Source organism: Oryzias latipes, chromosome 23, assembly GCF_002234675.1.
Source record: "Oryzias latipes chromosome 23, ASM223467v1".
Taxonomy (NCBI): domain Eukaryota; kingdom Metazoa; phylum Chordata; class Actinopteri; order Beloniformes; family Adrianichthyidae; genus Oryzias; species Oryzias latipes.
This window is the reverse complement of record NC_019881.2, coordinates 17,580,770-17,603,919: the sequence shown is the minus strand read 5'-3', so window position 1 is coordinate 17,603,919 and position 23,150 is coordinate 17,580,770. Positions and strand designations below refer to the sequence as shown.

The 23,150-nt window shown below is 37.8% G+C and overlaps 1 protein-coding gene across 10 annotated transcripts in view; it reads left to right on the top strand.

Moving 5' to 3' along the window:
• The first annotated feature begins 1,672 nt into the window (after positions 1–1,672).
• mybpc1 (myosin binding protein C, slow type) overlaps positions 1,673–23,150 on the top strand; it is a 33,147-nt gene continuing 11,669 nt past the window's right edge. Inside the window, exons 1-19 of one of the 10 annotated variants that reach the window (XM_011491188.3) lie at positions 1,673–1,911; positions 4,995–5,021; positions 6,460–6,531; positions 7,811–8,026; positions 9,070–9,108; positions 10,357–10,398; positions 10,843–10,884; positions 11,318–11,428; positions 13,824–13,972; positions 14,045–14,162; positions 14,246–14,297; positions 14,934–14,990; positions 16,312–16,320; positions 18,909–19,075; positions 19,163–19,295; positions 21,940–21,948; positions 22,174–22,298; positions 22,394–22,499; positions 22,968–23,134. In XM_011491188.3, the coding sequence (XP_011489490.1) occupies positions 1,890–1,911; positions 4,995–5,021; positions 6,460–6,531; positions 7,811–8,026; positions 9,070–9,108; positions 10,357–10,398; positions 10,843–10,884; positions 11,318–11,428; positions 13,824–13,972; positions 14,045–14,162; positions 14,246–14,297; positions 14,934–14,990; positions 16,312–16,320; positions 18,909–19,075; positions 19,163–19,295; positions 21,940–21,948; positions 22,174–22,298; positions 22,394–22,499; positions 22,968–23,134 (1,663 nt within the window). In that variant the 5' untranslated portion in view covers positions 1,673–1,889. The remainder of the gene's footprint in view (positions 1,912–4,994; positions 5,022–6,459; positions 6,532–7,810; positions 8,027–9,069; positions 9,109–10,356; positions 10,399–10,842; positions 10,885–11,317; positions 11,429–13,823; positions 13,973–14,044; positions 14,163–14,245; positions 14,298–14,933; positions 14,991–16,311; positions 16,321–18,908; positions 19,076–19,162; positions 19,296–21,939; positions 21,949–22,173; positions 22,299–22,393; positions 22,500–22,967; positions 23,135–23,150) is intronic. The other 9 variants (XM_011491194.3, XM_011491192.3, XM_011491191.3 and 6 more) reach the window with 9 other exon arrangements.

The following is a 23,150-nucleotide window of genomic DNA, read 5'->3' as shown; positions in this document are numbered from 1 at the left end:
AGAGGTAAGCATAGAAAACGTTCCTGGGATTGCACAAAGATCTAAAATTCTGTTACTTTATATTCTTGAAAAAAAGCAAACTATTAAAGCTCAAATGATTTCAAGTTTAAAATGTTGTATGTAATTGATGAATTATGAGCAAATCTGAAACTCGTTATGGTATTTGACTGTCATACATTTTTTTAACCAATTTTATCAAGTTTTCTGTAAGTTTGGAGACCTGCTTTCTAATAATAAACAGCTTGTTTCTGGGGACAAAAGTCTTAGGGCCTCTTCACAAGTGTGCAATGAACCAGAGGGTGTCAGTGTAGCCCTTTGCAATGCATGTGGCTTCTTTTACTCTTCCCTTGTGCTGTGTGACCTCATGGTAAAACTGGCTGTGGGATGTAAATTTGCTTCTGTCGCAAAGAATACCAAATGGTTTTGTGCTCTTTGTGGAGACCCATGTGATCCTTTCCTAAGCCCGGTCTTTACTGCTGGAGAGTTATAAATGGGTCCACACATTTGAGCGTCTGTTACCAAGCAAGGCCCAAAACTGAACCGTCAAAAACTGTTATTTGAGATGAGGTGCTTTCCTAATTGAAACCCTCCCAATCATATTCAGATCAATCACTTTGGTGATGTAACTATAACAGATAGTTATTTGAATCCCCTAATAAATGATCCAAAAACTCATTGGTTGCACTTCTGTCACAGTGTCAAAATTTAGAACAAATAAAAATTGGTGATTTCAATTTTAAAAAGCTTCAATTTGACTGTTAATAGTTAAAATTGCCAAATCCATGGGTTAAATGTCAATGCTTATGACGGCTTTCTAAGTATAAACCGTTTGGGCATTCTATAGGCATCTCACCAGTATTTCTTTGCCAGATTGGAACGCCCCCTGCTCTTGGACAGCATTCCCCCTGGATTAGGGTGATATCTGGCATCTGCATCAGCATCTCGATCTCTTCTTTTAAAATAAATACGCAAAATTCTCTGAATATGCAGCACATCATCTGAGCGTGTCTGAGAATTGTCGGAGAGTATTACATCAGCTTCAGACCTGTGACAATGACGACACCTTTTCCTTTTATATCTCCCAGTGCTTCGCCTGCCACTCAACTGCCTAGAAAGTTGCATCAACTCATCACAGCATCAGGTCAAACCATTTTAACCATTTCTGGGTCATAATGGGTTCACATTTTTGAACATTTAAGCATAACAAAAATAATATTTGGGAGATTTGTAACAAAATTTAAAATTTGACTGCAAGTTTGGACTCAGAAAATAAAGAAATCCCATCCCAGACACAGCAAGAAGATCAAAATTTGGATTATTTTTAGTTACCTAAGTGTTTAGGCATAAATAAATTAATGTAAAGGTGTAAATAATCCAAATGAACAAAAATGTCCCCACTATATTGCATTTCCCGGGAACATGCAGATAAGAAAATATGAAATATACCTTGTTTTCTTTAGTGTATTTGTTAGTTGTTATGACTGTAAGATTGCATCTTAGATGGATATTGAGCTTCACATGTACGTGTGGAACCCCTGCACGTAGCTTTAAAACTGTCCTTTATAATAATCTGTCAACAGGAGACTGTGGCTGCAATAGGTGTATAGCTCAAAGCTGCTTTGCAGAGAGGAGGAGCGTACTGCCGGTCTATATAAGCCCTTAAAACCAGTCCCATCTGAATCTGTGACTCCTCTTCACCTCTTCATCTCCTCCCTTTCCAATCCGTCCCATCACTCTGGTGATAGGGTTTGCAGAGCTTCATCCAGCTGTAGGCTTGTCATCTGTCTCTCCCTCCTGGACTGAGAGAGGCCCTCACTTCTTACAGTCGCACTGCTCTATCTACTTTCATCTTGTAACTTTTTGACAGTTTTCTTGGGACGCGGCTCAAGATGCCAGAGCCCACAAAAAAAGGTATGAGTGTTGACAGAGTGCCGACATGTGAAACAACTTCTAAAATCTAATTCTGATTGTTTTTTCTCATTTGTCAGTACACATTGTGAAGGAATAAAGTAGTAGCACTTGCATGCACAAATGGCATTATTTATAGTTATGCGTCTTTGATTGAGAGGAACAGAGTCCGTGTTTCTTCACTGCAGGGAGATCCATCACTTTGCTTGCCAGCTTGAGGATAGGAATCCTCAAAGTGCCTTTGACAGTGGTGTTGTATTACTGATGCATGTGTTGCTCTACCGTCTTTGGAGGAAAAGAATATTTGAGGCTTAAACACAGATAGTATTGTTGCCCGTGGTCTGCATGGGTCCGCCTGAAGATAAACGATGAGGGGAGCATTGGTTGGAATGTTGATGAGTGCCAAGGCAGACAACAGCAAAGCCCCCCCCATGAAGGATCATGGATTGTAAGTGAAGCCATGTGAGGTTAAAGCATAGATGTCTTCCTAGCAACAAATGCAGCAAAGCAGACTCATGAGACCTCTAATTCAAACACCTACAGCATCTTAACCAATCCCCTCTCCCACCCGCATCCTGAATCTCTCTTCCTCACAAACTTCCTGTCTCTTAGCTGTAGAGTCATGTCCATCAACACACTGTTTTAATCTGCTTTTGTCTGTCATTGCAATATGCTGTTACACCCAGGCTTCTCTTAATTCAGCTGCTCGGGAGAGGTGGCCATGCACCCAGGCATCGAGAAAAATATAGAACACAGTGCTTAGCCTTCAGATGACAAGATGAGAGCTTTAGTGTCTGCCAGAGGACTACCCAAATGTCTGCAGCAGGTTTCAACACTCCAATAAAATTAGTACACACATAGTAAAACATTAGTGGGACATTTGAGAAGCATCTGTAAAGTTGAAACCAATCTCTTCCAAAAGGAAAGGTTGTTTTGCAATTTTAAACCAAATCGTAAGGTGATTTGGGCCTTTTGTTTGGTGCTCTAAAGAACCCCGAAAGAGACATTTGAAAAGTCACGTGCAGCTGGCTCCACATTTTCCATAACATGCCTTGTGATTGAAATTGTTGTGTATGAAGTGATGTGACAGTGACCGGCCCATGACAAGCCCAGGTGCTCCAACAGGGTTCCTACTCTTCGATAAACATCCTTGATCCCCTCAGAGACAAAGCTATGGCAAAGTAGAGGCAGCAGATTCCTGTCTTATACTATCATCGCCCATAAATAGATACAAGTGCAGCAAATAAATGAGTGGAAAAGTATTGTTCTTTAAATGACTCGGAACAGCTGAGGATAAGGTGAGTGAGGAGGGGGCAGGGCTGTTGTTTTTAAACACCACACTCTTAAGCCTTTAAAAAGTCTAAAGTAGGAATGACGGATGCACTGATTCGTCTGCGGGTCGCTTGGGAATGGGATTCTTGTCCCTGGAATAGTTCAGAATGAGCACACTTTTAATCCCCATCCTGTGTCCCCCCTACCATCTCCTTCCACTGTCAACCAAACCCTCCTCCTCCTCCTCGCCTTCATTGCATGCCAAAACAGACATCTCCCTGCAACCTTCCATTTAGCACAGACCATTCATCCTCCTTATTAGACTTCTGCCCTTTTGCCCATGCAACCCCTCTGGGGCTGTCCTCGCTGTTAACAGCATGTGAGTGTTGGTCGAAGGGCCACCACTGTGTATCATGAGGAAACACAACATCAATCATAAGTCAGACCTGAAGCCATTTACAGGAGGAAGGCCTGTCAGCAGCTAATTGTCACTCAAGTACAGTTGTAGCTCACTTTCAGACTCAACAAGTTAACAAATTGAGCTTAGTGAAAACAAAAAGACAAAATAAAAAATAAAAAAACAATAGTGTTGGATCACCATTTTAATAAAAGTCTAGAAGAAAGCAAGTTTGAGTTTGGCTCTCATCTGAGCTGGTATTAAGCCCTCTGTCTGCACGCCATGAGAGGCAACAGCTGCGCATACCTGAAGCCTGTCAGCTTCAATGGCAGCCCTCAGAGGTAAAACAAAACCTTTCTCCACTGCCATCATCCTGAGGGAGAGGAGGTGGAGAGCAGACACAGCTCTCTCTCGGGTGAAATGATGTGACCGTGGACCGTGGTTCGTTGCCCACTGACGCATTGTTTTGAAGTGAGGTGGGGGAGTTGCTAATTTAGACAAGGAATGCTTCGAGGGAAATTATTACAAAAGAGGGAGACATGAAGCTGAGAAGCTAGTGGATGAAAGAAGCATTAGGTGTTGTGGTAAACAATTTGTAAAAAACCAAGAGGTTTCTTTTCATTTAAAACTAATCTTTTCTTTGACATAAAAATAAATAAAATTATGTCAGGAATTTTACCAGTTTCTATTACATTTTCGAAATATCTATGTTGGTTGTTGGACTCTTAAGCCAGCTCTTCTCTCATCTTTTTCGTTGTAAAAGCAAGGCACCATCAACATAAGTGGTAACATTCCAATAGGTGCAAGCATACCTCAAACTGGAACTACAATCCAATCAGGGCTTTTTGGGAGCAGTTTTAGCTTTCTATATTTGTGGTATTTATAAAATACTATCAGTCTGCATGGTTCCAAAACTAGATCCAAAAACCCAAATGCCTGTGCAGTCCCTAACCGACAAAACCTTTCCTATGGTCACCAACTCAACCAAAACTGCTTCTATTAATACCTTAAAATGGAAATCCTTTGACCATTGCATGAGAAAATGGATGCTTTAGTTTACACTTTTCTTAAAATTGACCCAAAAAGAAGAAGTATTTTTGCACTTTTTCAAAAACAAACCCGCTAATTTGTGTTTATACCCTGTTCTTTCCCAGTAAGGTCCTCATGAAGGTTCTTACAGTAGGTCTAGGTAGCGCTGAGGGCAATCAAACAGGCTCTCAGTGAAGACTCTTTTTATGATCAGTTAAGTCTTACTGGTGTTTTAGCCTGATGCGTCACGAAGAAGTTAGAGACTTTGGTGACCAACAGGTCAACGTATAGAAAAGAAGTACGGTAGATCATCTTTTTTTCGTCAAGTCCAAACCCTGAAATTGTTTCACTGTTGGATTCATGAGTGTTTTGTTTATATTTTTTACAGATGACACTCCAAATGGCCAGCCAGAGGGTGAGTGTACCTTACTGAAAAATAATAATCACCTAAACTTTGATCAAAAAGGTACCAAAGCAATTTAAAAAAAGCAAAAACAAACATCTATTCAGACATGACAGTCACGTGTGGCGTGGAAGTCAAAACACAGACAGACATGTACAGACAGAGCCGATAAACAGCAGCGTGATTGTGCTGTCGTTCTTGGAGGTGAAGCTCTTTGTATCTGTGACATTTTTTGCGCGGGCCAGCTGATCCCTCTGTGTTGATTCAGCTGACGCCGCCCTGCCTCTTCCATGTGAGCATGTTGCTGGCATATCACTGCCTCTCTATACTGACCCTTCAGATTTGACCTTGGAGCTGCAGCATCTTGAGGCTCCAGAGGGGGTTGAAGGCTGAGCTTAATGTTTCAGAGTGCAACTAAAAATAATTGGGGAAAAACCTAAAATAAAACATGTCTTTCACTTGCTCATCAAATCTAATACTATAACCTGTAGTCAATACATTTTCCCAAAAGAAAAACAGGCTATTTATTGCTTTTATAGGCTAGAAATTAAACTAAATCTGTGACTTATTTTAAAAATAAAAATCCTGAATCAGCCCTTTGTTTGTTTAAGAGGCTTATGGTGCTAATCTTGTGGCAACAGAACAGAAATTTACCATTTATGCTTTCATTTGAATTCACTGAAGTTAGAGGGGAAGTTGCTCACTAGATAAACATATTATAATCTATAACTTATGTTAAACTGTTTTCCTTCCTAGTGTAGATTTTAATGCTGTAGTAATAATAAATTATTGCAATTTTTTGTTTTTTCATGGCAAAAATTGATATTTTATTTCACTTTTATTCAATCTGACACAATAAACAACACTTCTATAAGTGACAATCTATGAATTTAGGTTGGCTTTAAGAACAAAACCCACTTTAAAACTAAAGATTTCCCCAAACACTGAAGCGTCAAGACTACAAATCCTCCGGCTCCGAACACAATCAATTCTTCGTCTTAGACTATGAAGGAAAATATGTTTTCAAACGGATTAGACGTGAATTAAACATTAATCGTTTATCAGTTTACTTGAAGAAACAAGTTAATACCAGAAATAAGGGAATTATGGTGCAGATCTACACAGATTAATATAATTAAGTACAACTTAAACTGTCTTAATCCAGCATTAGTGCAGTCTGTCCCATTAATAACTAAAAATATGGTAAATTGAGAAAAATATTCACATTTCAGTAAAAAAAAGGAACCACGACTTATGTAAAGATAGTTTAAAATGTGAGATTTGAAAAAAATTAAAACATGTATTTCTGTATGTAATATTGGTATAGAACTTGCAAGAAGGTAGATGGATAGACATGCGTGCTTCTGTATTATATGTGGGCGACTGCGGCCTCTGAAGCTTTGTGTTCAAGTAGCTGTTCCATCCACCATTATATCTGTCACATGCTCAGAAAGTGTTGCCCCAGACAGTAATGGTGCCCCAACCCTACCTGAGATATCTCTGGAGGTTTCTCCACCCCCAGGTGGGTAACTCCAATGTCCACCTTCACTTTCCCAAGAATGTATTTTTGCACATCCAACTCACATCACACATTTGCTTGTTGTTTGCCGTCACGTCTTTCCTCACTTCACTTTTCTGGTCAAAAGCCTAAAAAAGCTTTGTTAATTAGCCGCCTCAGTCAACACACATAAATGTCAGCCCACGTGCACTTGCCCTGGCACATGTTGCAGTCACTAACTTACACCGGTTACCTGTTTGTTGTGTTGAATGACAATGCATCAAAATACAGGAGGTGTAGAGAAGGATTAAGTAAGATGGGCTGTACTGACCCTGGTAGCTTAAAAGACCCACAGTGATGAAAATTGTTTTTAACAAGTTCTTGTGGCATTTTCTGAAGATGTAGGGCATCTATCAGGAAAATGAAGCTTAAATTAGCATGTCTGAGTATTTCTTTGTTCAAAAAAACTATTTTTCTTGAAAGAAATGATTTGTAGAAGATAATATTTATATACGTCTTAATTTTTCTCTGGCATTTGGCTTGAAACTGTATGGCTGGGTAGCTCCAACATGGGTTGCCATTTTCGTTGCACCGGTAATATAAGGTTGGAGGTGTAAGGTTGCTGCAAGCTAGCGAGAGAGCATATAAACAGATAACTCTCAATTAAGGGTGACTAAAAGGGGGGGCGGGGTTGCTCCACACCAGCAGCCCGTCCCACAAGTCAGAGGCAACTTTCTAATGAACTACTGTTGCTCGATAGAAACAATGAGCTTGAAAAAGCCACAAGTCTTTGATTTTGGATAAGAATGGCATAATCCTTATCAAAAGACCACTGGGAATGCTTTTAAAATAGTTTAAAAGATGATCAGAGTGGGTCTTTAAATAACTTTTAACAGGGCAATTCAAAGATTACAGGAATTAGTCATGCCTCTGGGTCAGTACGTCCCACCTTCTTCATCACTCTACTGTATAGATGTAAAAAGACCAGATAGATACAAAAATAAAATAATAGCAATAGGTCAAATAATTACAAAAGTTGTATTCTTGACCAACCAATATTCTTATTTCTAATTATTTGTGTCCTAATGGAGACAAGGAGATATGATAGATGTTTTCTGTTTTAGCATTTTTAATATTTTTCAAGCCCAAACATAAACAAAAGTAGTTAAAATGTCCAGTATGGTATCTATCTGGTTGTTAACTATCTATAATTACCTCATCTAAGCAAGCATTGTTTTGAAAGGCTGCCAGAGTTTGTGCTTAATGCTTGCTGCTCCAGCCTGGCGCTTTGTCTGCTATACAGAGGCAGTAACAGAGGGGAAAGAGCCATTAGAGACTGATGGGGAGAAACCAGAGTCCGCAAAGCCTGAGCCATCACAAGCAGTAGTGGCTCAGATGCCCAACACCGCTGATAGTTCTTCAAACCAACCAGAACCTAGTGGTGTTGGGGTCAAAGAGCATGCAGAATCCACGGACTGTATTGTTAAGGATGAGGGCAGTTGCTCTCCTGCTCCGAATGGTAAGTATGATACTTTAATAAGAATAAATCCCATGTCTCGGTGAAAAACATGCATGATTTTACCCTCTCGCTCCTCAGATGAAACACTTCTAAAAAGTTGAATGAGTGTCCCATTCAGCATCTAACATTTACGTCATGCAAATTCTCCCAAAAATAAGTTGAAACTTTCTGATAGGAATGCTATGGACTTCATTCACTTTGAGTGCACCAATGTAACTAAGCTCCTAGACCAGTTCTGGGATTTACCAAAAACAGAAACGAAAGCACTGTGCAAAGGTTTTGATCTATTCTTCAAATTCTTGAAACTAGCTACAACCAGACTTCAATAAAATGGTAAAGTAACATATTTCTAAGACTCTATTCTCCAGATATAGAGTCACTTTATGAATGGAATGATTAAAATTTTAAATAAGCAAAATGTTGTCAATGTCCAAAAAGACAACTAGCACGCCTTCGCACAACTGGACAGTTGTTTGACGAGACAACTAAAAAAAGATCAAATATTTGGCTAAATGGAACGGAAACACATAGTAGAAAAGATATAGCAAAACTGTTGCACAGTGTTGTACACACGATTCTCTCTAAAGCTTTTAGATGTCCAATAAATCGAAAACCTATAGGTTAAAAGATCATTATATAAATTCAGCATCTAACTCAAGTAATGACGGAATAACGAAGGATTCCGAGAAAAAATGGGGAATGATGCAGCTCATTAGTTTAAAGTTAATCATGTTGTTTGACTTGCTCATAATTCTTCTTTTCTTTTAAATAATTACTGCTTCAGGTGTGAGATTTAAATTTATATGTCTGACACATGGTTTGTATAGTCTGCTTGAATGTGCACATGCACTGTGGTGCTCCATCTGCTTATGCTACTGTGGCTGAGAACCTTGAGACCCAAACCTGTATGTGTGACTAAAACTAAGAACTTTGCTTTGCATGTTGTCAGTGGTCTGCTGGTTTGTGCCATCTTGGTCTGCAAATAATGGACTTTGGAGTTCTTTGAGAAGTTGGTCTGTTTGTCAATAACAACTTTATTGCAGATGATAATCCTGCTTCCTCATCCCCAACACCCCAAACAGGTTGGTATCCACGATAACAAATGCTTCCTCTCACCTTTCATTTGAGGAGGAAAACCTCAGAGCACTTACTTTTAATGGCGATCAAATATATTAAACTACAGGGGGAAAAATCTCTGTTAATGTTAGTTAAATAATTCCTGGACACTGCTGTTTAGATAAACTTGGTTTTAATAAGAAAAAGGCACTGACAATCGAATCAGTTAGTTAAAAGGGGCCCAAGTCCAAGAGGTTTGTTTTTCCAGGAAATTATCTTAAATGCATTGCTTAAAGGGAGGCTACACCAAATGATTAATACTTTACCCAGATTTAGCACCAGTTCATAGCTTACAGATGCTATAATTTGAAGCACCTCACTTTTATAATGTCGGAGGACTAGCAAACTAACCTACAACGGACTTGGGACTTTTTTGCACATAATCAAAAGCTTTTCCCTTGAAGACCATAGAACATATAATATCTCTATTTTGGAAAATTGTGGACTTGGGCCCCTTTTGAACTAACCGATTCAATTTTTAAAGTGGAAAATATCTGTGGTTATGTGCATATTTCTATGCATGTGTTTGCAATAACATTTACATTTTTTACAGGAACATCAACTTTATAACCTGAATAAAAATAAAGTAGTATGTGGCAGTAGATATTTGCATGCACATGCAAATAAACCAACTATACACATGCTTTATTTTTATAATATTTAAACCATAATAAAAAAAATGTTTTTTTCTCTCTCTGTACTGTTTTCACCTTTAAAATCATAATAACTTAAAAACACAAAGCAATTCCATTCACCGTGTAAAAGACTGAAAAAAAATCAATTTACCAAAGTGTCACACCTGAATATTAGATCTTTTTTTTATATTTTTCTTATAGCTGAAATTTTAAAAAATAATACTTATTGTCTTTATCAAGAACGCAGCCAAAAGCTTAGAGAACATGCTTTCACCTGACCCACAGCCATAGATTAACACAGCAAAATACTATAAATTAAGTTTTAATTTGTTAGTAACATTTACTGTTTAGTGGTAAACGGTTTATGTACTCATAACAGGAAGTTGGCCAAATCTTCTGTTTAAGGGGCCAGAAAGTGATGGTGGACTTCCATGTAGAAAACACTTGGTTGTTCATATGTTATTCTCCGCTGTCTTTTTCAAAGTGTTTAAAGACCGAACATCCAAAAGGATGGCTAATCTTTTTGGCTGTCAAGTCTGTTTCAAATTTCCAATTAACTATGTTTTTTTTTCTCCACAGAGGATGGCATTTCAACCAAGAAACTCTCAATTGACTTGCCTAGTAAGAAGCATTGTTTGCAAACTGTTACACTGGTCTAATTCAGACGTATTCAAAATACTGGAAACATACGCAACACATTTTTGATACCAGATATTCTGTTTTTAAATATAAATGTTTAAAAAGGGATTTAAAAAAAAGAAACCCTTGCTTTCATAGTCATATAAATAGACTCCTATTAACAGATTCCTGTTAACTTTTAGGCTTTTTCTGTAAAAACTGAAACTTCGTGTATAAACAACTTAAAGATTTAATCGTGTCTTTTTTATATTCGTTAAGAACAATATTGTACATTTAATTCTTTTTAGTCAGTACTTTGATGTTAAAAATTCCTCACATCATTGCTTACATGTCTTAAACTCTCTCCTTTGTTACACATTGTGAATGTATGGATTTTACAGTATTATTTTTTTTTACAATTCGCTGTATGCTGTTGTTTCTGTTTAGATGATAGTGATCCTGTGTCATCCACGGGGAGAAAAGACTCAGGTAACCAAAACAGAAAATGTAGTCAACTGTTCTAACACCACAGAAGTACTTTCTTTTACAACTTTTAGGATGACAACATTTTTCATGTGTAGCATCTTTATTTGCTTCAAGTAAGAGGCTCAAAGACTAAATGAAGAAACTGGAGGGGAAAAAATAGCTATTCAGTCAAACACCAACTACATGAAGTCACTATTAGGTTTGATAGAAAGCAGCATAATCTACATAAAACATCTTTTCCACTATCTGTGCTCACAAGTGTATCTTTACCTTGTCTGTTTTATGCTTTCCACAAACAAAGAGCTGTGTGTTCAGGACTTCAGGCGCTTTGAAATGTGTTTATAGTGTGAGTGATTTCTAAAGCAAAGAGATAGGTTGATCCCAGAGAAGCAGAGGAGAGCCGTTAGTCATCCATGTGTCTCCATTTACTGACTAGTGTGGTCTCTGGGAGACGGACAGCCCCCAGAAGACGTGGACAAGCCAGTTGACAATCCACCACTGTCCACACTGCTGATAGAAAGGCCCCAAAGTGGCACCGTGGCTGTGGGTGAGTGACACAACCTGCTGTAGTTTGATGCTTTTATTTGATTTATAAAGATAGGTGTAGGACAAGAACAGGGGAGTCAGTTTTAGAAAAAAATAAAGATATACTGTTTAATTAAAACATTTAAAGACCCACTGCTATGAAAATTGTGATTTTGTGTTTTTCTCATGATCTTGTGGTGTTTCTGTCATAATGGGGGACTTATATAAAGATGTATTTCGGAGTATTTCTTTATTCCAATCAATGTGAAACAGGAGCAGACAAAAAATTTTGTTGGAAAAAGCTTGTAGATGTGATGTAAGATCTATAACGGCAAGCTTCCTGTTCTGCTCCATTCTAATGCAACCACTTGTAGACGACTACATCCACGCACATCTTCATTTTCCTCATCTGAGCTGGTATCTGGCTCAAATCTGTACAGCTGGATTGCTCCAATATTGCTTGCCATTTTTGTTGCACTGCTACTGTTAGGTTGGGGTTGTGAGGGGCTGTAAGATAGCAGGAGAGCATGTAAACAGAAGGATGATGAGAAGGGGGTCGGCTTACTCCGCACCAACAGTCCCGCCCACAACTCAGAGGTGAATTTCTAATGAACTACTGGCACTCTGCAGAAACTATGTCCCAGAAAACAACAGAGGTCTTTTTCATTATAAATCATAGTCATATGGAAACACTTTTAAAATACCGTAATTTCCGGACTTTTTTCCTGCGCTTACAGCCGTGCGGCTTATTCAGTGACGCGGATAATTTATGGATTTTATTAGCGGCCGCCGTGTATGTATTTTCGGACACAGTGTATGGTTTGAATTCTCTAACACCAAACTCAAGCCATTTACTTTTCAACACACCTCTAAGCAGCCAAACAGCATGGACCTCACTTCAGGTCTTACACACTTCAGTCATGGTTCAACAAAACGAAACACGCATGCCCAGCCGCATCCAAGAATCATTTGGTGCCATTAGACCCAACGTGCACGTGATCGCCGCTACAATATGATGAAGCTTTCAAGTTAAAAGCAATCGTTAAAAGCAGCGTGAAAAAATCCACCATCACCAACGGGTTTGGAAAAGCCGGTCAGCTGCGTGACGGAGAGAACAGCGCATGCTCAGGAGTGCATTTACCTCTGAGTCATAGTGACTCGGCTGGCTGCACGTAAATATATGGGAATAATATCAGCCTTTATTTTGTCGGGACACGACTGGAAACACAAATTGACGTGATCGTTTTAACGGTTATTAAGGACTGAGCGGAGTTTTGCATTGAAACGCTCACAGCCTCCGTGTGAGCTGGAGACTGCGTGTCGTGTGAGCTGCGGGGCCGATGGCAGTCTGAAGGCTCCCACACGTAACAACGCATCCGCCCCTCATACACAAAACGTACAGTATTAAGTCCGATTGCTCTGCACAGACACGATTTGCTCCGTTCACCGGCGCAATGGGGACGAAGCGCTCCTCCTTGAAGCCGCCCTGGCCAGAGCTGTCGGAGTAGATAGGAAGGGGAGACAAGGAGCGCGCGGGAGCGCGGAGGCGTCGAGCCATTCTGCAGGCTGCAGCCAGGGCTTACTCGAGGCGTCCGCGGAACAACAGTGTTTGTTGTGGAAGGAAACTTCTGACCCACGCGCCGCGAGGAGGCGCGCGTATCGCGCTGAGGCGCGCGCTTTTCAATCGTCGCTGCTTTATTTTACTAGCGTGTTTTTTAACCAGCCCTGTTACTCCCATAACGCTGCCGCGACACAAGCGGAAGGAGAGCTTTACCCGTTCACCCCTCCGTGCACTGTTGATACTTGCTCATTCTTAAACACGTACAACAGAATGGCGAGCCGGGCGTTGGCCCCGCCTTTAGCCCCTAAGACTCATGGGAAATGGGGGATCGCGGATGTAAATTTCTTCATCATAACTGAGGGATGTAATGTTGATTATATGGTTACTGTTTGTAATTTTATGTATGATACCTAGATTGTCAATAAGTAAAAAATAAATAAATAAATAAAAAAACCATAACTGAGGAACTTGTGAACAGAATAGATGTTCATACTGTTTAGCAGATGCAGATATACTCAAATACATGAACCTGAGGCAAAATCAACTCCACCCGCTGTGTGCCAATGAATCACACTTGCTCTGTGAGTCAGGACGTGATCCGTCAGGATGACAATGTTGCCTAACTCATGCGGCGGCTTGTTTGTGTATGTATAAAATTAGTTATATACATGAAAATAGGTGGGTGCGGCTAATAATCGGGTGCGCTTTGTAGTCCGGAATTTACGGTAGGTCAAAATAGGATTGGAGTGGGATTTTGAACCTAAGTAGATTCTATTATTCAATTAGGAATAGTTTATTTCATTCAATGTCAGCCATAACATTTTCCCTAAGTGTTGCAGTATTTTTGTGTCCACAGGTGGTGACATCACTTTCGTGGCTAAGGTGGAAGCCAAGGATCTTCTTCGTAAACCCACTGTCAAGTGGTTCAAGGGGAAATGGATGGATCTGGCCAGCAAGACTGGGAAGCACTTGCAACTTAAAGAGAGCTTTGAGCGAGCGACGAAGGTGAGTCAATTGAATTTATTGGACGCCATTCCACAAATATGGTGAAAATTCCACCAAACCACTCCCCCACAGATCCACACTTTTGAGATGCACATCATCAAAGCCAAAGAAAACTATGCTGGAAACTACAGGTGCGAGGTGAACTACAAAGACAAGTTTGACAGCTGTTCCTTTGACTTGGAGATTAAAGGTTTGTCACAGCATTAATGTACAATACACGACGAGAAAAAAGTTTTCTTTCATTGTGTAAGATATGCGTTTGCTTTTTTACAGAAGAAGAAAAAGGCCAACATAGCATAGATATTCGTTCAGCCTTTAAAAGAAGGTAATAAAAAGAATAACAACAACCATCATTAAAAACACGAAATTCAGCTGTAATTCTTTTTCATATTTCTTTATGGAAAAACTTTTTTGTACAAGATAATCATTTTTTAAGCCTCCTAAATGAAGAAAAGACAAAGCGTCTTATTCCTGTGGCGAAACAGGGAAATCAAGAAATTCATGTAAAAATACTGAATGATATACTAGTCCTGCAATAGTAATAATAATGTTATTAACCTTTTCTTTATAAGCAATTACAAATCAATCATCTAATTCAATGTGTAAAGGCCAACTCTTGCTCTTTTAATCTCTAAACAAACAATGTAAAGCAATGCAAAGCATCCCAGTTCCATCACGTTTGCACAATGTTGCTTCAACGTTGCAGGAACATTGTGTAAATAATAGATGGGATAGCTCTTGATGTTTGTTACACAAACTACTTTGTTGCAAGTGCCGATCCAAAGCAAATCTTTGAAAAAAGTTTTTTTGGGTAAGCACAAATCGAGACTTAGCTTGAAGCTAATTTATCGATTGACATTGGAGCTTTTGCTTTGTGCTGCTGTGAGAGCATTGTTTTTTAGTGCCTGTAACTGTTGGAACTCTGACTGAATCTTTATTAATCTCTCCTTGTTAACAACAGCAGTGAAGGACAAGAAGATGCAGGGGAACTTGACTTTAGTGGTCTCCTTAAACATAGGTGAGAATCACATCTCTAGCCTGGCTGGACTTCTTTGTTTTTCACTAATTTTTACACCTATTTAATGGATGTCCTTTTTTCAAAAACTGTTTTAGCCTACTGTAAAAGTGACAAGAACACCTCATCAGATATTTCATAATATTATTGGGTTTTCAAAGTATGACAGGTGGAGTCACAAAAGTTTTGCTGTTTTTTTTAATAGTTATAAGCAATTTTATGGACATAGGTATACAAGCCAAAATAGATTCTATAAAGAACTTCAATAATAAAAATAGAGATAATAATAGAATAGGTAAGGTAATGCCTGACAAGGTGTCCATTATCAGAAATTATACCATGGTCCGGGTGAATTTTCGATTCTGATTGGCTGCTGGGTGTGGATTAAAAACTAATAATCCACAATGATAATGCAGGGCTAAAAAAGAAGTTCCGGTCACATGAACGTTCTGTATGGCTTCTTTTAATCAAACTTTAGCTTCATCATCTGCAAAAACAAGCAATAAGAGGTGAGCTTTCTCTCAGAACCGCTGCTTTCTTTAACCTATGGTGACAATCAGGATGTATTTCGCTTTCCTTTGCCGATGCAGTCGAAGTTGGTGCCGGCTAAGCAGCCACCACCACATTTCAAATAGTCAGCTTTTTGTGAAAAAAGCGATCTAAACTGAAGAAATAACACAAATAAAGTACCAAAACACTGATTGAATATTTATATCTTTTGTAAGTGACCATGGTATAAGCGGGTTAATGGCCTTCAAAATGTGCATTAACAGAAATTAATGCGCTATATGGAAGCCTGGACTGTCCTCCGCAAACAATTTGTCGGCCAATAATCCTTATTTAAGGGATAACGCAGAGGTGTAAATTGTCAGACAATGCGTCTGCAAAGTCCATTAATTTTTTGATATAGACATACAGTGCAGACCAAAAGTTTGGACACACCTGCTCACACCTTCATTCATTTGAATGTGCAGGTGTGTCCAAACTGGACCGTGTTAAAAAGTCAATTTTAAAATGGCTTCACATTGCACCTTCAACAAGAAAAATTGTTAAAATAGATCGAATGTAAAAGTGACCACATAATTGTTATACTGGTAATAATCAGGCACGGATGATTTTTACTCATGTGAAGTATGTGTGTCACAGTTTGAAAACCCTTTGTTAGATAGCAAAGTTACTGTAGTAGCTCAAGATTTACCCTCCAGTGTGGAGATTCAAATCAGGTTTAAGTGTTGGATTAAATAGAGCACGTCAGTGACACTGTTCGGCAGAGAAATTCCACATTTATTTTGGGCTTGTCTGTTTTTCTCCCCTACATATTCAGAAATCAAAGGTTAGTAAAGAGAAAACCCTTAAAATTAAAACGAATAAACCTTGTAGCAGGTGAGTACTGTGAATCCTGCAGAATCCCCAGCATGATGTGTAGCACTAGGTACTGGTCGCGCAAGAGTGTTGGCCTACTGTAGTACGGTAACACTTTATTTGAAGGCAGCATTCTTGATCGCTCAGTCAGCAGTCAGGAATGATGGAAATGGGCGCTGCATGAAGCAGGGAGCATCATTTTGGATCATTACTGATAAGCTGGTTGGCCAAAGAGAAATGATGCCATAAAATAGTGTTATCACTACGCTGTCATTTATTATTTCTTAAGGAATACAGCTGTGTTTATTTCAGCCTTTTTCATAACGGACTGAAAATAAACAGGAAAGACACAAAAGAAGGGAATACTGATTTATGTAAATTACCTTCAACCTTATGGACATTTTGGTAAAATGTCTAAGGTAGAAAAAAATAACAGACTGCTTTTCATTTTGCTAATCCTGTTTAGGTCACGGTAGATACATATTAACCTGAAGATTAGTTAACTAACATCCGCAATAGACTACTGCATCTTTATTGCATCATAGCACCTCTGAAGTGATCACTCAAACCAACAACAAACAAAGGGATGGGCTAGTTAAAAAAAGGACCTTACTGTGTTAAATAAATTGTTTTTTTGCAGGGTTCTTCTAATTTTGTGCATGCTGCACATAAATGCAAATATTGATAATGAAACTAATGAGTAAGCTGGCATTATTATAGAAAATGATTTTACTTTTGGCTTCTACTGTGTGCTGCTTGAATCCAGATGAAACACATAAAGGAATAACACATTCTATCCTTCTTGATGAAAAAGATGTATTTATTTTAAAAATTATTTTCTTGAGTATTAATAAACATTTTAAAAGGGTAAAATTTGCTTCTTCTTAAAGCATTACATCTATTTTTTTATTTAAAGTGAATGCAAATAAAGCAAATTATTGTTAATAAATTAAAAATAATTTAAATGAATACTTTCACATCTTACTTATACTTGTTTAATCATTACCTATTTTTTTTAATTTATATTTTAAAAAAACTCCTTAAATAATTTTTTTTAAAGTATATAAAACGTAAGAAATTTAAACCTGGTAAAGTTCAACGTTATAGGAAATGTGTTTAAATTGTCAAATTAAATATGAAAACTTCCCATAAACTGATAAGCATTTCTCCCTATCACGTTTAGTGTAGAAAAATAGGGAGAGGTAAAACAAACGTTGTTTGTTGCCTGCTGTGCTAAAAGTTTGCTCCAAGCACACCAACTATTTAAAGGGCCTATATCATGTGTTTCATCGTCAATGCCCTTGCTGTTGGAAGGAGATTTTCACTCAAAATCTGACGATACGTGGCCCCATTCATTCTTTCTTTTACAAGGCTCAGTCGCCCTGGTCCCTTTGCTGAAAAACATCTACAAAGCACGATGTTTCCACCCCCGTGCTTTACAGTAGGTACAGTGTCCTTTGGATGTAACTCAGCATTCTTTCTCCTCCAAACACGAGTAGATTTCTTATCAAAAAGTTCTATTTTGGTTTCATTTGACCATGGGACATTCTCCCAATCCTCTTTGGGGTTTTTCATGAGAAATGAACATTATAATTCACTTAACCCTTGTGCTATCCTAGGCACTTTAACATTGGGAGTTGGGTCATCTAGACCCCACAAGACAGTGCTCTGAACCTTTTTTCTTCAATGATTTGTGATCTTCTCTGGTGTCCATGAAATCTTTCCACCTTTATCCACCTTTGTCATGGTAGGGAGAACACATTAATGTAAGGGTGGGGTCATCTAAGATAGCACAAGGGTTACAAGGTCAAAAAGTTGATTTTGCATGATATTGGCCCTTTAATACAAATCACAAAAGCAATCTGGATCTCTAAAATGTAACTGGCTCTTCTGCATTGCAGTAAAATGCTTGTAGGTAATGTTTATAAACACATTTTGATCAATTCAAGTCATGGTAACAAAATTCTTTAAACTATTACAACAGTCGTGTGCTTATAAAAGAGGAAGAAATAAAATCAATGGCACATAGCCTCTACTTCCTCCTCCCCTGTAACAATTTATTCTGAACGGGCAAACATTGTCATAAATTATTTCTAGCTAACTAGCAATGTTTTGGCTTTATTTTAATTTTTTTTACTGTTTATTTTATAAAAAATTGAAGTAATATTCAGAACTTATTAGTTTCAACTTTGTGTGACTGTAAAAGTACAAACCCATGAAAAAACATTAAGTTAACTACACCATCAGCAGGTATCCAAAGGGTTTTACTGATATAATAGTTCTGCTACCAGATTGCTATTAACATGTGCAGTCTGAGCTTATGTCAACACAGGTAGACTACTGTAGGTGCCCATCCCTTTGTGTGACATGTCCTGAGGAATACTTAGAATGAGAATTTAGCATATGGGGTACTTTTATCTGCATAGTTAGCGCTAGATAAGGTTAGATGCCGTGGTCTTACAAGGGCTTCTGAACCACTTACCAGTTCCTCAGAACACGTTGCGAACAACCGCACAAGACTCATCTCCTCACATCTTACCTCATGTCCGCCATTACTAGGGAGCACAAACAGCAGGACGACGCTCCAGAGGTGGATGTTTGGGAAATCCTGAAAAGTGCCCGGCCAGATGAATATGAGAAAATTGCCTTTACATATGGTATCACAGATTTGAGGGGTCTTTTGAAGAGGTTGAAAAAGGCCCCAAAAGAGGAGAAGAAGAGCGCAGGTAGGATGATAAATCCTACCCCAAGTTTGTTCGTGCACAGGTGAGATTTAATCTAAACAGTGGCCCCATTGCCCTTGTGACTTTAAGCTTTTGCAAAGAGGTTGGACCCAACATACCAGGTGGACAAAGGTGGGAAGATTCGCCTGGTGGTTGAACTGGCTGACCCCACAGTTGATCTGAAGTGGTACAAGAATGGACAAGAAATCAGACCCACCCCCAAGTATGTAACACCATTTGATAGGTTTTCTGTACACATTATTGCACAAAAAGAAAGCATTTTCATAGAATAAAAATGCTCTCTAGTGATGGTGTTCCATGTATAGGTAATTTTCCTCCTTTGGTGGTATTGGTGCAGTCCATATTATTCTGAACCATTAACAGCTGAAGCCCAGACGACAACATAGTAATGACTCTACTTTGAGTTTCAGCACACATGTGCTAAAATAATCATGATTTGAAGCAAATATCCCAAAGCTACAGTTGTGAAAAATTAATGTAAATCCCATGATCTTTTAAAAATTAAAACAAATGCTAAAAAATAAATTGGCATCTCAGCTGAAAGGATGCAATATTTATAACCATTTTGGTACAGTTTCTAATGGTTTGCATTAACATAGCTGTGGACGATATATGAAGGGAAAGCAGCCACTCTTAGTAGTGTTAAAGTGCGGTAAAGGCCATTTAAAAAAAGACTACGATTAGTGTCAAGAAATATCGGTAACAAAAAAGTATTATTAGGTACATTTGGATAAATAATAAATTTATAACAGAGGAGCATCAAGTGACCTGTTTTTAAAGCCTAGCAAATCACATCTTTGGTTATAACCTCCATTAAATCCTGTAGGTAATTTTATTCTTGCTTTTGCATCGGCTACCTACTTTTATAGCCCACAAAAGAAAGCAGTTTGATGATTGATATCCTTTAAAAGGTTATATGGGGTTTCATTTTTTTCACAAGACTGTATGTTTGGGTGCAAATGTATTATATGATTGCGACTGTCTTTGATTGCCATTAACTGCTGTACATGTCCTTCTCCATACAGGAAAAAGGTGGTATCTCCTTCACAGGTCTTTAACCAAGACTGGCTTTGGATCAGTGCAAAAAAAAAGATTAATATTTTTTAAATTCAGGACCTTTTTAGAAAATAAAAAGGATTGTACGTCTAAATGTAATACATAAAGATTCCAGTCATGAAATTTACTCTTGAACCTAGTATAAATCTTTCTCTTTCAGATCAGTTGGCGTAACCTATCAACAAAATAGGAACCATGTAGAATGAGTTTTCAATACATAAATTAAAATATTTAGTAATTATTTATGTTTTAAGCCTATAATCACAATGCGTTACTGTAGTAAGAAGATTTTTGTTTGATTTGATCCTTAGGGTAATCAGATTTTTGTTTATTAAACATAAATTGTGGTGCATGAATATTCAAATGCACAAAGTTAAACATATAAGGAACTTTGGTTAAAGAAAAAATATTATATGAAAGTATAAATAAATAAAAAATTGACTTTATCAAAATGAATAAACTATTTGCAAAGTTCATAACAGTAAATGCATACCAAAATGCTGATTTCTTCTACTTTTTGGACATTGGGTGTTTTTTGTGTTTTCTCCATATAATGAACTTTTGACATGAACTAGACTTTCTTAAAAGGAACAAGGGCTGTCGCTTAAACAAATCTTTTTTAGACTACTTGAAATGAATAGTAGGAATAGTAGGACGTACTATCATAGATACTGTTTTTTGGAGTATGAATTGCTTTTTTTGCATAGATTTTTTTTTTGCCGGTAATGCGATTTATACTTAGGCGCGAATTGTATGTGATTTAAGATAAATAAATAGCGATCACTGCTGAAGGGTGCTGTAGCTGTGTGTATCGGTATTTGCTGCTGACAGCAACGCACTGCTCAGTATTACGTCTGGCTTGTTCAAAAGTGACAGGGAATCAAGATTACAACTGATTTAGTGATTAAAAATAATATATAAAGAGTTCAGTTGCCTTGTTAGCATATTTTTTATGCTATGGTTATCTGAAAAGTTGTTCATACCTTGCGCCAAAAAACGAGATACTTTTCAATTCCTTCTATGTTTCATGAAGCTAAATACAGTTACGGTAGTGAAGCGTGACATTACAATATTTGACTGTAATATCTATTTCATAATTATTTTTTGCCTTTCAAGTTAAAATAGTGTTCTTTATCCCGAATACTTTTAAATTAATCTCTCTCAAAAGTCTGACTTATGCTCCAGCGTGACTTAGATATGTTCTTTTCTTAGTTTTAATGCCTTTTTTTGCTGCTGCAACTTATTCTGTGCAGCATCTTATCGTGCACAAAAACTGGTATATAAAATACTAGAATTATATTTCACATATCAGCTGTATCATTTTGCTGCATTTACTAATGCCAAATTATACATGGACTCATCAGAAAGCTGCTGGGATCTTTTAAAGTAAACCATTTGTTTTAACAAAACAAAAAAAATAAAACAAATTTTAAAATGATTAACTTTTGGAAATATAACCTTGATAGAAATGTGCCTTAATTTTAGGACTGCCAAAGCTGCTGACCAAAGCCATCTAAAGTTAAAGCCATCCTGGAGGATATTGCTATTTTCTGGCTTTGGTCTCCATTGTAATTTTATCCTTTGTTCTCCTGTTCTGAAGATTTTCCTGTAACTTTCCATTTCTGTCTGACTATTTACTGTAACACCCAGCCACACGTTCTTCCCCTCTTGGCATGATGTCTCTCTGTCTTTGTCTACCTGTCTGTCTGTCACTTTGTGATGCACCTTCCTGAATGCAATAATTACTTCCTGTGTTCCGGCCCCATTCTGGCTCTACTCCTGATGTTTAGCCAAAGGAAGTAAGTCCATCCATCAAGTTGAATTCCCCTTCTTCATGCTGGTTTAATTCTGCTGCGTGCAGTTTCGCTTTTTTTGTTTGTTTGTTTGTTTTTCAGCCAATGTTAAAACATGCCTTGAAAATGTTGTTTAAAATGACATTATTTCCATAAACAATGTTTGAGATAAAAACATTTTAGTCATATGTTGATTTGGATCACCATGTAACTTATGACTCTCTCATTTAGGTTCATATTTGAACATAAAGGGACACAGAGGATTATGGTGATCAACAACTGCTCTAGTAATGATGACGCAGCCTATTCAGTGGTTGCAGGCGAAGAAAAATGCACAACAGAATTGTTTGTCAAAGGTATATTAGTCAACTTTTTTGTCATTTTGTAGCTTCTCAAAAATTATTTAGTATTCAGTCAACCGTTTTATTAAGCTTCATCTGTTGCTTCACAGAGTTGCCAATTACTATTGTTAAGGGGATTGAACCTGTCAAGACCACAGTGAATGAGAGGATCGAGCTGGAATGTGAGGTTTCTGAGGAAGGCGCTCATGTCAAATGGTAAATTACGCCTTTATAAATATGTTTTTATAAACATGTTATTATTTCTTTTTTAAACGCTATGTTAGAATTCCAAATTAACCGTCCTGGCAGAAACCACTTGTGCACTTGTTCATGGAGACAATAAATTGAACTAAATGAAGATTTCAATTAAATAAATTCATATCAAGCCCAAGAATATAAAACAATAACTTATTTCACAGTTTTGACTTTGGTATGTAAATAGTCAAAGCACAGGGACTAATGATGCCTTCTGGTCTTTCTGGTTTATCTTTATTTATTTATTTATTTTCCACTGGTGTTTGTCTTTGTGTATTTTATTGTGTGGGGCTAATTTAATGTATCTTGTTGTATTTTATTGCATTTGATTTTGTTTTTATGTACAGCACCTTGAGCTGTCTTTGCTGTCATGAAAGGTGCTATATAAATAAAATTAATTTGAATTTGACTTTCAAAATGCTCCTTTAGGCTGAAGAACGGAGTTGAGGTCCCAACGGGAGTGCGGTCCAGGTACCGAGTTAAGAGTGAAGGAACCAAACACTATTTGGTGATTGATGATGCCTCCAGAGAAGACACAGGGACGTTTTCTGTAATGGCCACTGGGGGCGTGTCAGAGGCTCATGTTCAAGTTGACTGTAAGACAATTTCTGC